The 12,961-nt window shown below is 50.3% G+C and overlaps 1 protein-coding gene across 1 annotated transcript in view; it reads left to right on the top strand.

Moving 5' to 3' along the window:
* Window positions 1-12,563, top strand: part of LOC103101598 (oxysterol-binding protein-related protein 10-like) — a 58,907-nt gene extending 46,344 nt beyond the window's left edge. The window contains exons 5-8 of the mRNA XM_056800379.1: window positions 1,462-1,648; window positions 8,627-8,809; window positions 10,387-10,540; window positions 12,169-12,563. Coding sequence (XP_056656357.1) covers window positions 1,462-1,648; window positions 8,627-8,809; window positions 10,387-10,540; window positions 12,169-12,213 — 569 coding nt within the window. The 3' untranslated portion in view covers window positions 12,214-12,563. The remainder of the gene's footprint in view (window positions 1-1,461; window positions 1,649-8,626; window positions 8,810-10,386; window positions 10,541-12,168) is intronic.
* Window positions 12,564-12,961: the final 398 nt, after the last annotated feature.

Below are 12,961 nucleotides of genomic sequence, written 5' to 3'. Positions count from 1 at the left end.
GTGAAAGGTCTGGCTGTGGCTTTCCCCTCTGTCTTCTTAAAACAAGCCTTCCTGAGTTCTGAAGGTCTCGGTGCCAGGCTGGCCACACGGCTGTCCCTCTTATGATATGGCGACTCTGAAAGACCATTTATTATGTATGTAACATAATATTTCATTTATTTATTAATGAATATTTAATATTGTTAAAACATTAATTTCACAGCGTGTTAGGCCTGGCATTAGGAAGACATGAGCCAGACTCTGTTCTTGAGCCCCTCTTAGCCTCGCTTCTCTCCTCCGCAGCGGGGGTAGAGCGACTCCCACCAAGGGGAAACTCGAGCCTCGAGCACTCTAGGAGCGGGTTCTATCTTGCTACAATGGCGGGTCCTGCCTGCAGGCTCACAAGGCCTCTGAGATCCCTGTTTGGACGCCAGTATAAGGAGAGCCGTCCATTGGTCTTTCTGAGGGTCCGAGGTTACTCCATCTAGATGTGACGATTTGGTCAGGTAACGGAGATGACAGACACTGTGTGCTCAGGCTCACGCGCATAGACGTCACACAGTCTTCTGCCATAGCATGGAGGTTCGTTTATTATATAGGCTGGTGATTACATACTTCTTTGGCACACAATCAATTTTCTACATATATGTTTCCATGGAACTTAATAACAGATGCATACCCTAAGGAGACAGTCGATGAAACATTGTTGCTATAGATGAATGACAAAGAGTGATCTAGAGGTTAGTTCACCCTGACCTAAGGACAATCACTGTTACTTTTGGTCAGTTTTCACAATCAATCACAATTACTTAGGAGATGGGTAAGAAAACATTTCATAGCTAGGTACAAGGATAGAGGGCAGTTTAATGACAGACCAGATTTGGGATTTTTCTCAATTTACAAGTTCTATTTTTCTTGTGTTACTTTAAAGCACCTGGCAGTGTTGCTTGGTTTCTGTCCATAAACAGAATTCAGTGGAGTGTGTCTTGAAGATGATTGATGTTCTTGGCTTGCCTGGCTTGTAATGGGAATGACTGTAGCTCTGTGGAGAAGGAAAGGGGGAGGGTAATGATCTTTAGGTTTTAATTCTGTGAATATAATCTTTTAGGGAAATAATCTGAGGGAATTAAAGTGGGATATATGTGTATTGAGCCTAGAAGTATTTGCTCTTATATTATTTCTCCTGTATTGGGGAGAGAATAATAATCATCACAAGTCCATTATTAGAGAAAGTTGGAGAGAGAGAAGTCACAGAAGGGGGTCAGTGGGGAGATTTTGTTCTTGGGGGGGCTGCCTGGCAGTTCCCGGCTTCCCAGACTGTGACCGTGTCAACCAGTGGGGAGTCTGTTGGCTCCTTGCAGCCCTGGGACGATGGCCTTCATCTGCGCACAATGTTCCTCTGTAGAGCGCTGAGTGGCCGCTGTGCAGTGGGTGGGGGGCCCTGGGCGCGCCCCTAACTCTTCTCGATGTTTGCACCCTGAGGCACTCTTCGGCTCACCGACTATGGGGAGGACTATGTCTTCACGCTGCCCAGTGCCTACGCCCGCTCCATTCTGACCATCCCGTGGGTGGAGCTCGGTGGCAAAGTCACCATGAACTGCGCCAAGACTGGCTACTCGGCACTCGTCATCTTCCACACGAAGCCCTTCTACGGAGGGAAGGTCCACAGGTAGGAGCCCTGGATGGGAGGAGGGAACAAGGCTCAGGAAGGAGGGTGGGGCGAGCAGGAGCCCCCCGAGGGCTGGGAGCTGCATACATGTTCTCTCGTGGGGAGGCGTCTTACATATTGCAGTAGAAGATATGGAGGCAGTTGCAGGTGAAATGCCTTGCTCAGGATCACATTGCTAGTAAATGTCAGAGGACAGATTTGAACTCAGCTCTCTTGGCTTCCAGGTCCAGGGCTTTGGCCACGGAACCTCCCAGCTCCCCAGAGTCATTTCTCTTTGGCTTGGGAAGACCCCATATAATGTCGGTGTATGGAATGGGTTGAATAGTCCAGTTTTCTTTTATTTAAATGAATAGCACACAACTCGAGCGCGTCCTGTCTGGCAGTGGGGCTGGGGGGCTCAGGCATCAAACTGCCATTAAACATGTCATCAAGCTCTAGAAGGCTAACCCTGGGGCAAACCTTAGAGACCACCTTCTCTGGGAATTCCTAACTGGGGACCCCAGACCCCCCCGAACCGTGAGATGCTTTTCAGGGGGTCCAGGAAGTTGGAGGAGAAAATGACATCTTTGCTTTCACCCGCCTTTGGTTTCCTTCATGGTCCTCTTTGTTTTATTTTGTGTCGGAAAAGCTTCCTCTGAGAAGTTGTTGAGAGGCTTCAGTGGGCTTCCAGAGGGGTCCGAAGAGCCCCAGGTCCAGGCCAACGTCCTGATTTTATCCATAAGGAAACTGAGTCTAGAGAGGAGGTGCAGCTGGCATAGGCATGATGGGCAGGACCAGCACTTGGGTTTCTGGACCTGTTCCCTTCTTGGCACACCACCCTGTGCTTCAGCACCAAAGCTCCTGGAGAGGCCCTTCTATACCAAGCCACTGACTGGGAAGTCAGGGTCCCTGCTGATGTGACCTGGGGAAAAGCACTTAAATGACCTGGGCCTCAGTTTCCTAATCTGTAAAATGATAGAAGTTGGCTGATCCTAGATCTATGATCTCACAATTCTACTTGAAAACTGTCCTTAAAGAAAGGAGAGACAAAGACAGAGGGAGACCGGGGGGGGGGGGGAGAGGGAGACAGAGAAGGAGACAGACAGACAGACAGAAAGTGAGAGAGACAGAGAGAGAGGGAGAGGAAGAGAAGAGGGGGAGGGAAGGGAGAGAGGAGAGAGAGGGAGAGGAAGAGAAAGGGGAGGGAGAGAGGGATGTAAGGAAAGAGAGGGAGAAAGAGAAAGGGAGGGAGAGAGAAAGAGGGAGAGGAAGAGAGAGGAGAGGGAGGGAGAGAAGGAAGGAAAGAGAGGAAGGAAGAGGAGGGAAAGAGAGAGAGGGAGAGGGAGAAAGAGGGAAGGAAAGATAGAGGAGAGGGGGAGGGAGGGATGCAAGTAAAGAGGGAGTGAGAGAAAGGGAGAGAGGAGAGAGAGGGAGAGAGAGGAGAGAGGAAGAAAGGGAGGGAGAGAGGAAGAGAGATGGAGGAAGAGAGATAGGAGAGAGCGAGGGAGGGAAGGAGAGGAAGAGAGAGAGGGGGAGAGGGGGAAGAGGGAGAGAGAGGGAAGGAAAGAGAGGAGAGGAAGAGAGAGGGAGAGGGAGGGATGCAAGGAAAGAGAAGGGGTGAGAGAAAAGCGAGAGGAAGAGAGGGAGGGAGAGAGATGGAGGAAGGGAGAGAGAGGGAGGGAGGCCATTCTTTATTCAAGTTGGGGACTTGGCTGTTTCCTCTATATATTGGGGGCTCCCTGAAGCTTCTGTGAAAAGAATACCTTTAAAGGCTGAGTGCTCCATTACCTGTGGAGTTGGGAGCATCTAAGGACCAGATGTGTTCTCAGGCAAACTACAACGCCAATACTCTGATTTTCACATGGTTGCTCCAGGTTGGCCAAATTGAAATTTCCTCTACAAAAAGAACCTCTTTTCTGGGGGTCTCTCCTCAAGGACTTGGTCTGGGGAGAGGAAATGATCCGGAGGGCTTTCCTCCCTAATCTCTGCCAAGTTTGAACTGAATATTGCCAGCGAAGTGGGTAGGAAGGTGTCCCCAAGTCCTACCAACATAGGACACACCGATTGGCTGGCATCATCGTTATTCACACTGATTGCGTGGTAAAGTGTTTTCATGGCCCAGATAGAATACCCGAAGGGGAATAACCATCTCAGGAAAGGAAAGGGGCTGCCTTGGCTTAATGGTGCAGACTGATGGCTACTAAGGAAAACAAGATTTTGTAGGTGGCATATATTAATGAGGGGGGCCAGTAGCTGGAAATCCTGCCCCTTAGTGGATGTCCTGGCAGGAGCCCTTAAGTCACTCTCCTACTAGTTCATAGACAGGGAGGTGGGTCAAGGTGGCTGGAGATCAGATGCTGTGTTGGGCACACTTGTTCTGGTTTTTGGAGGTCGTTAGATTTAAGGAAGCCCATTGGAAAAGCTAGGAATCTTTGCAGTAGAATGTAGGCTCTTTTTCAAATTCTTAGTATCAATGCTATGGATTGGTTCCAAGGCAGAAGAGTGGTATGGACTAGGCAATGCCGGTTAAGTGACTTGCCCAGGGTCATCCAGCTTGGAAGTGTCTGAGGCCAGATTTGAACCCAGGACCTCCTGTCTCTAGGCCTGGCTCTCCATCCACTGAGCCACTCAGCTGCCCCCTGAATGTAGGCTTCTTAAAGGCAAGTACTGGTGCATTTTTGTTCCCACTGTACCTAGCACACAGGGTTTAACCGAAGGTATTTATTTATTGACTAATAGAGAGGATGAGTCAGAGTACAACAGCTCCTGGACCTTCAAGTATGTTTGTCTGAACCATGTAGCTTCCTTGTAGGGAATCAGAGGAGCTGGCAGGTCTCTCTGAACTCTTTCTGAAGAGATCTCATAGTCTTTGTATAGAGAGAGATAGAGCTGTATATTCTCAGATTTCCGTAGGCTAAAGCAGATGTCTAAGACAGACAGACAGACAGACAGATGGATAGATGGATGGACAGATGGATGGATGGATGATAGATAGATAGATAGATAGATAGATAGATGGATAGATGGATAGATGGATAGATAGATGGATAGATGGATAGATAGATGGATGGATAGATAGATATATGGATGGATAGATATAGATAGACAGATGGCTGGATGGACAGACGGATGGACAGATAGATGGATGGACAGATGGATAGATGGATAGATAGATATATGGATGGATAGATATAGATAGACAGATGGCTGGATGGACAGACGGATGGACAGATAGATGGATGGACAGATAGATGGATGGACAGATGGATAGATGGATAGATAGATATATGGATGGATAGATATAGATAGATGGCTGGATGGACAGATGGATGGACAGATACATACATACATGCATAGGTAGATGGATGGATAGATGGACAGATGGATGGTAGATAGTTAACTGTTTAACATTCAAAGATTGCTGCATTATATTTCACTTTATATAGTATTCCCTAAAACCCAGAATGCTCACATAATGAGTCTGCTGGTGTGGGTGCTGCGTGTGTGCACAACGTCTCTCCATTCCTTTTTTGTGAGACAGAAATGTCAGAATCAGAGGCAGATTTTAAAACTTCCAAGGTAGATCACAGAGTCACAGAAACTAGGACCTGATTTCTCCTGTGTTTTTGAGATAGAGCAGGGACTGGTGGAAAGTGCATTGGAGCTGGGTTTGCATCCTGCTTTGAAAGCCTTGTGACCACACAAGCCAGTTATGGACTCATAGCCTCAGTTTACTCATCTATAAAATAGGACTGGTGGGTCCCATAGTGTGTGTCCCACTATGAGGTTGGAATGAGAGATTCTCTGTAAATGATTCTGTATAATAGAGGCTCATTAAGTTGAGCTGCATGGAATTGGATTGACCACAAAGTTGCTAGCATCCATGGGAGTTATAACAGGGTCCCAGATGGAGAACAGAGCTGGTCAGGGGCTTTGAGGCCATCTAGCCTGATGACCTCCTTATTTGACAGATGAAGAACATGAATTGCAAACAGGTGAAGTGACTGACTAAACTCTAAAGAGCTGTGAAAGGTATCTGCTTTGGTTGTCCCTGGACCTGCTCTTTTCCATCTGTAGGATTGAGGTTCTAGAGCATCCTATAATGAGAACTCCTGTTCCCAGTGAGGACCCTGGGGGATTTAGAGCTTCTCCAAGTGACCTCTAGGAGGGAGAGGGCAGGTTCTTTCCAAATCCATTCTTATATTAATGGTAGACTGTATGGAGAGGGGAGGGTATAGTGGGGATGGTCCAGGGAAATGTAATGATAAAAGGCTGGTCTTTCCTAATCCAATCCGATATTTATTAAATGCCTACTCTGTGCCAGGCACCCTGTTAAGTGCTGGGGAAACAATAAAAAAGAAAGACAGTGCCTGCTTTCCTGGAGCTTATAATCTAATGAGGGAAGAGAAATTTAAAAGAAAGTAGACTGAATTACAAAATGTCAGATAACAATTGCAAAAATAGTTTCTAGCCAGGCCTAGAGATGGATTCAAATCTGGCCTCAGATGTTTCTTAGAGGTATGACCCTGGGCAAGTCACTTAACCCCCATTGCCTGGTCCTTACCACTCTAATGTCTTGGGACTGATACTTAGTATTGATTCTAAAATAGAAGGTATGAGTTTTTAAAAATTGTTTCTACATATAATTGAATTTTTTTGAAAATTTTATTTAGTTAATTTAGAGTATTTTCCCATAGTTACAAGAATCATGTTTTTTCTATCCCCTCCTGCTACCCCCTCCCATAGCCAACACACAATTCCACTGGGTTTCACATGTGTTGTTGATCAAGATCTATTTACATATTATTGATATTTGTACCCCCAAGATTGTTGTGAGGATCAAATGAGATAATATAGGTAGAGGGCTTTGTCATCCTTAAGTGCTATACAATGATTATTACTACCATCACCTGGGGCATTTCCCCCCTGACCTTCTCCCTTGTAAAATCATACCGAGTAGTATTTTTTCCTTTGCATATTGTGTAGTGTAGACAAGAGCTAAAGTACTTAGCACAGTGCCTGGCATTTGGCTAATATTTATTGCTCCGTAAATATTAGCCATCAGTATGACCATTATTGTTCCTATTATTGTTAAGTGGTAAGCTCCTGGAAGAAAGGGCCTATCTTCTGCCTCTTTTTATATCCCCAGAGCTCAGCTCAATGCCCAGTTTGCAGCTGGCACATAATAAATATGGATTGATTTGTTGATTTGGCATCACCTTTTTCCTAAATCTGTATCCTTAGTCAGTCATTTCTCCTGTGTGGGACTTGGTTCCCTCAGATAAAGGATCAGACCGGATGGCACTGAAGGCCCTGACCAGTCCTCCATCTGTCACCCTTTTATAGTTCACATGGATGTGTGTGACCTCATGGTCAATTCAGTTAGACCCAACTCGGTTTAATGAGCTTCTCTTACGGGCCTCCTGTGTCTTGGGTGAGCCAGTGACCAAATGAACCCATTCCAGCCCTCAAAGAAATGAGTTTCTACTGAAGAAAGAAACAATGGATTTACAAATTAAGTAAGTTTAGAATGGGTACCAAATGAATATGCAGGATTATTTCAGGGTGAGCCACTTGTCCCAGCTTGTGAGTGCTTATCAATAGGCATTTAGTCTGTTCCAGGCACTGAGCATACAAAGACAAACGTGAAATAATTCAAGCCTCCGATGAGTTTACATTCTATTAAGGAAGCCCAGCGAGACCTCTTGGTCAATAATCTTGTTTGCCAGATGGCGACAGCATTTGTGATGGAAACTGCTTCAGAAAAGAGGAATGGTTGGTGTTTTGTTGCTGAAGATTCATGGGGAGCAAGGAGGGTGGAGACACAGTGTGGGAGATCATTTCTGAGTACCAGGAAGCTGGAGGTTCGATAAAGAGCATGGTAAGGGGATTGCTCATGGGCACATCGTCCAACGCCTTTCCCTTGCTTTTATTAGGACCATGAGTATAAAAAATGAGTAAATAAAAGTTACAGGGAGGGGAAGGAACAAAAGCTGCCCTCTCTCTTTGATCCAGTTATAAAAAGCAAATCTATTTTTATGTACAAGCTTCCTTTTCTGTTCTTTGGATCAGACAGGTTTTTATTCAGTTTATATGGAGTGAAAACGAACGTGACTGTGCAGAACCGAAAGCCAGTTAAGGCTCACATTGTGTTCCCAGAAAACTCAGTGGGGGGATTTATGTCCTGAATCAGGGGTCAGCCCATCTTGGGGACTGGGGAGAAGGGCTTGGGGGTGGTCTTGGAGCTCAGAAAGAGAGGGCCAAACAGGTTGGAAAGCCACCGATGGAATCTCCTGCCCCCCTCTTCCATGGGGCCACTTTGGAATGGCCTCGATCCAAAGGAGAACCAAGTCACAAGGAGGGATCTTTGGGAACGGGCTAATTTTAAATCAGAGACGGGGAACTTAAGGTTTCCTCCAGATGATGGGAAACAGGCAAAAGCAGTGAAGGGTCAGAAATGTCCATAAGAGTCTTTTTAAAGAGGTTTAAGGTCCCACCCAGAGCGGCTGCTGGGACAGAAGAGGCTTTGATTTATGGTTCTGCCATGAGGCCCAAGTCTCCGAGAAGTCTTACAGTGGACAATCCTGTCATCTAACCCATCCTCCCCCTCATTTTACAGAGAGGGAAACTGAGGCACCAATTGGTCATAAGATCAGAGCCGTAGAGCTGTAAGGGATGGCAGGCCAAGAGAAATGGATTTGCCATAGGTCACACAGTTGATGATCACGACAGCTCGCGTCTGACCCACACGGCGCAGGAAAGGGTCGCACTCTTCTCTCACCATTTTTGTTGTTATCATTCTTGGTTTGCAAAATAAGGTCGTAGAACCAGGTTCTCCTCCAAGTAGGTACAGATGGTGACCTAATGCTTCTGGGGCATCTCCCCAAGATGGCGGAGCCTCCTCCAGCCCGCTTCACTGTAACTCCTAGCGGGTGAGCCTCGCCTTTCTTCCTGGTCGTGGGAGGAGGCGCCCTGACTCTGGTGTCTGCTCAAATCTAGAGTCACAGCAGAGGTGAAGCACGATCCCACCAACACCGTCGTGTGCAAGGCCCAGGGCGAGTGGAACGGCATCTTGGAGTTTACGTACAGCAGCGGACAAACCAAAGTGGTCAACACGGCCACGCTGCCCGTCTACCCAAAGAAGATCCGGCCCATTGATAAGCAAGGACCCATGGAATCCAGGTGGGGGGATGAATGTGTGTGTGCGTGTGTGTGTGAGTGTGAGAGTGTATGTGTAAGTGTGCATGTGTATATGAGTGTGCGTGCATGTGTGTATGTGTGTGTGCATGTGTATATGAGTGTGTGCATGTGTGTGTATGAGTGTGCGTGTGTGTATGAGTGTGCGTGTGAGTGTGAGTGTATGTGTGTGTGAGTGTGTAAGAGGCACAGATAGCTTTGTGGTTGGCCGGGGGGGGGGGGGGGGGCTCCTTCTCAACCACAAAGAGGGAGAAGCTCATGACACCCCCTCAGTTGGTCCTTGGGGTTGTTGTCCTAGAATGGTGACGAGGACTGAATAGCTCCTTAGACACCCCCCCCCCCCAGTGACCCACAGCCATCCTTCGAGCCTTGTTCCCATCTCCGCTTTACAGATGAGGACACAGCCTTGGGGGGCTCAGGGATGTGCCGGGGGACAGCACAAGCTAGGACGTGTCCGAGGCAGGACTCGCACCCGCCTCTCCCCAGCCCAGGTCCGGCTCTCCCGTCTGCACTGCCTCTCGTTCATGTGGGGTTTCACTCAGGATCTTGGATCTTGATCCGGTCAGGACCTCCGAGGCCACTGAGTCTAGAGGAAACTTGAGGCCCACATAGTAGTCACAAGAGTAGCCACCAGTCCTGCCTCTGCCCCCATGCTGGCTATGTGCGTGGACAAATCGCTTAAATTCTCAAAGCCGGTAGCGTGCGGAGAAGCGGGTGGCCTGCCTTGATGGCGGCAGCTTTGCCGCGGGGAGTTCTGTACCCCAGGGATCCCGAGCCCCGTCCTCATCTCCCTCCCTGGTCAAGGAAGGCAGCGTTTGTATGGAGCTTTGGCTCCATCTCCTCCATCTTCCCGACTGCTGTGCGGCACATGCTGGGCACCGGCCTTATTCCCATTTTACAGATGGACTCTCAGGAGCTCCAGCGAAGGGACTTGCCTTAAATCATAAAACTGGCTGGTTTCTAGGTAGAACTTGAACTCAAGCCTTGCTGCCTCCACATCCAGTCCCTCCTCACTTGCTCCCAGAGGGCCTTCGGGATCATCTAGTCAGAGGCCATTCCGTTGAAAGGGCAACTATTAGGTCTCTCCTTTGCCCCAGCCATGGCCCGGGTGCTTTGGGGAAATCTGGAGATGTCCAAAAGTCCTCCATGAGACAAGCCCTTGATGGCAATTGGTGTGTGTGCTTCGGGGGGGGGGGGGTCTAATGCACTTGTGTTAAAGAGGAGGTAAACTGAGTCCTGGAGCTGGGGAGCTACAGAGCGTCACAGACAAGGGGGCCCCCCCCCCCTCTGTGAGGGCCCGAAGGGGACCTGGGTGGGTCCCTGCCTGCAGGGAGGAGGGGGGATGCTCCACAGAGCTGCCGTTCTAGGCTGGAAGAGGGGAGCATCCCCGGCAGCCCCCCCCACTCTGGGAGCTGCTTCCAGGTCTCTCCACACAGGTAGGGCTTGCACTGGCCAGACATCCTTGCCTGCCCACAGGGAGCTCATCCTGTGAGGTGGGAAGCTGAGACATGACAGCAGAGAGGCAGAGAGTGCCGTGAGGCTGACCTGCTGTGCCCCCGCAGGAACCTCTGGAGAAATGTCACGAGCTGCATGAGTGAGGGCGACATGAACCTGGCCACCGAGTTCAAGAGGCACCTGGAGGACAAGCAGCGCAAGGACGAGCAGAACCGGGCAGAGCTCAAAGTGGAGTGGCAGCCAAAGTATTTTAGGAAGGAGGTAACGTGGGCGCCCCGTCCTGCCCCCCCCCCCCAGGACCTAGCAAGGGGTGCCCAGGGAAGGAGGCACTGTTGCTCTCACTGAGGCTCAGAGGGCCACTGCTGCAGAGGGACATATTCAGAAACCTGGAGGAGGATCCTGGGATCTTTTGAGGTGATCCAGTCTCTTTCCCCTCCCAGATTAGAAAAGGAGGCCCACTGAGGTGAATGACTTGCCCAAGGTTTCCTGTCTAGTAAGTGGCTGTTGGGATTTGAACCCAGGTCCCAGTCAGCATCCCATTCCTATTGAGGCAAAGGGTCTAGCACCCTCAGCCTCTTGGGATGAAGGGGTGGGAGGAGGGATGGCAGGCTGGGAGGGGGGTGACTTTAATGGATCTAGAGGGGGCCTGAGAGTCGGGGTGGGGCATTTCTCCTTTGGGGATGGGGTCCTCGATCAGGGCCCAAAGGGTGAAGGCAGGAGCCTCAGGAGCAGGCCGAGCGAGCCCTTGGAGGGCAGGGGCCCAGGCCAGGAGCCTCAGGAGCCGCCACAGCCAGCGTGCCTGGGCCCTCCCCTCCTAGGGCAGAGGTGGCATCTCAGGCTGCTCGTGCTCGGCACACCCACCTCTCTGGCCAGGAAAGCTGCTCAGAAATCCCACAGACGAGTCTCTCGGGGTTTCCTCTAACACCCATTCCCCATTGACAAGCTTTTCGCACCGAGGATTCAGGTGCCCCAAAGGAAGCCATTCCTGTTCTCAGAAAGACGATGCCGGGCAGTAGTGAGCTCCAAGGAGTGCCGGGGATGCCACCAAAGGGATCCTGGCTTGGCTCAGGTTGCTTCAGATGCCCTCCTATGTCAGGGATTCGGGGGTTCACAAGGTTTTGGGGTCCACCCGGGAGTCCCAAACAAAGCAGTTGGTTCTCCTCTGGGACCCAGACCCGGTGTCAGGATGAACTGGAGAAGCCCCCGAGGGTGCCAACCCCTGCTCCTGTGGGGGAGGGGGCCCTCTGTGAGCCCCAAGGGTATAGATTTTCTATCAGCTTCTGCAGGAATGTCAGCTCGAAGGCAGGGCTGCAGCCTTGTCATCTCTGTCCTCTCGGGGCCCTCATGCAGGGGTAGTTCATGCTTGTCTGTTGGCCAACAGCCACATGCTAGAGGGCAGAGCCCAGAAGCCTGCCGAGGACGCATTTATAGAGCTCCTCCTGTGCGCCCCTCTCGGGAGAACAGACGACAGACTTGCGCTCCAGGGGAAGTGATGGCGCTTCTCTCCAAGTCCTTGAAATGAATGGAAACAGCCATTGGCAGAGAGCCCCGCTCGGTGCTAAAGTAGGCCTGGATGGGGACTCTGAAGAAGAGGGTTCAGATTCCGGCTCGGCAGGCACCTGTGACCTTGGGCAAGTCAGTTCATTTCCTGGAGCCTCCGTTTCCTGATCTGTGAAATGGGTGGAAGGCCTGGCAAAGGTGTCTCCAAGGCCCTCTGAGCTCAGTCCAGGACCCTCCCAGCCTCCCAGGCCTCCAGTTTTGATCCTGTGACACCTCCGTCCCTCCGTCTCCACTAGGAGGCGCCATCTTGTCCCCCCCATGCCCATTGCTTCTGCCAAGTTCTCCTCCAGCAGAATGCCCCGAGTAACGTGTCCCTCGTTCCCTTCCAGGGTAATGGCTGGGTCTTTACGAAGCGTCTGTGGACATCCCAATGACGAGGATAAACGCAGTGTTCTCCGAGATGGAGCTGCCTTTACAGGCATTAAAATGGTGCCGCATAGGAGGTTCGGGGTATTGGCCACGTCCTGTTGGGAAGTTCAAATGTTCTTTGGATTTTTGGGTTTGATTTTTTTTAAAGGACAGAAAAGTCATGTACTAGGAGTGACGCCCTCCGAAGCCTAGCTGGATCCTCAAGTCACGCGTGTAAAGATATGTGAGTGCGTGTTCGGTGTGGATGGGTGTGTAAGCAGTGTCTGCTTTACACACACACCCCCGCACCCTACACATGTGGAGACCAGGCACGATTATTACCCTTATAAAAATGAACTGCCGATGATCCCGAGAACTTTTGTATGACTGACGGTCAACTTTTTGTTTTTCACTTTGCTCAAAGTTTTTCGCCCTTAAAACGGGATTCCTTCCCGGCGTGTCCCGCTGGCCACGCCACGTCCCTGTGGTTGGTGGAGCATCTCATTCTTTTGGGTGGGATGGGAGCTCGGCTTCTCCCTGCGTCCAGATGGAATAGTCAGCCAGGCCTTTGGCCCTGAGCCTCCTCTGGCTGTCGAGCTCCTGCAGGGGGCACCTTCCAAAGGCTTTCCATGATGGCAGCCCCTGGGTGGAGGGGCCTCCCAGAAAGAACCTTCCGCTTGCCAGCAGAGCGCCCGGTGCTTGCTTCCAGGCGGCCGGTCAAGCAGGGTTTGGCTCGAGCCCCTTTTCCTCCATCCTCGTTGGAGGGTGGATTTC

Source organism: Monodelphis domestica, chromosome 5 (genome assembly GCF_027887165.1).
Source record: "Monodelphis domestica isolate mMonDom1 chromosome 5, mMonDom1.pri, whole genome shotgun sequence".
NCBI classification, from domain to species: domain Eukaryota; kingdom Metazoa; phylum Chordata; class Mammalia; order Didelphimorphia; family Didelphidae; genus Monodelphis; species Monodelphis domestica.
This window is presented reverse-complemented; position numbering and strand designations above follow the sequence as displayed.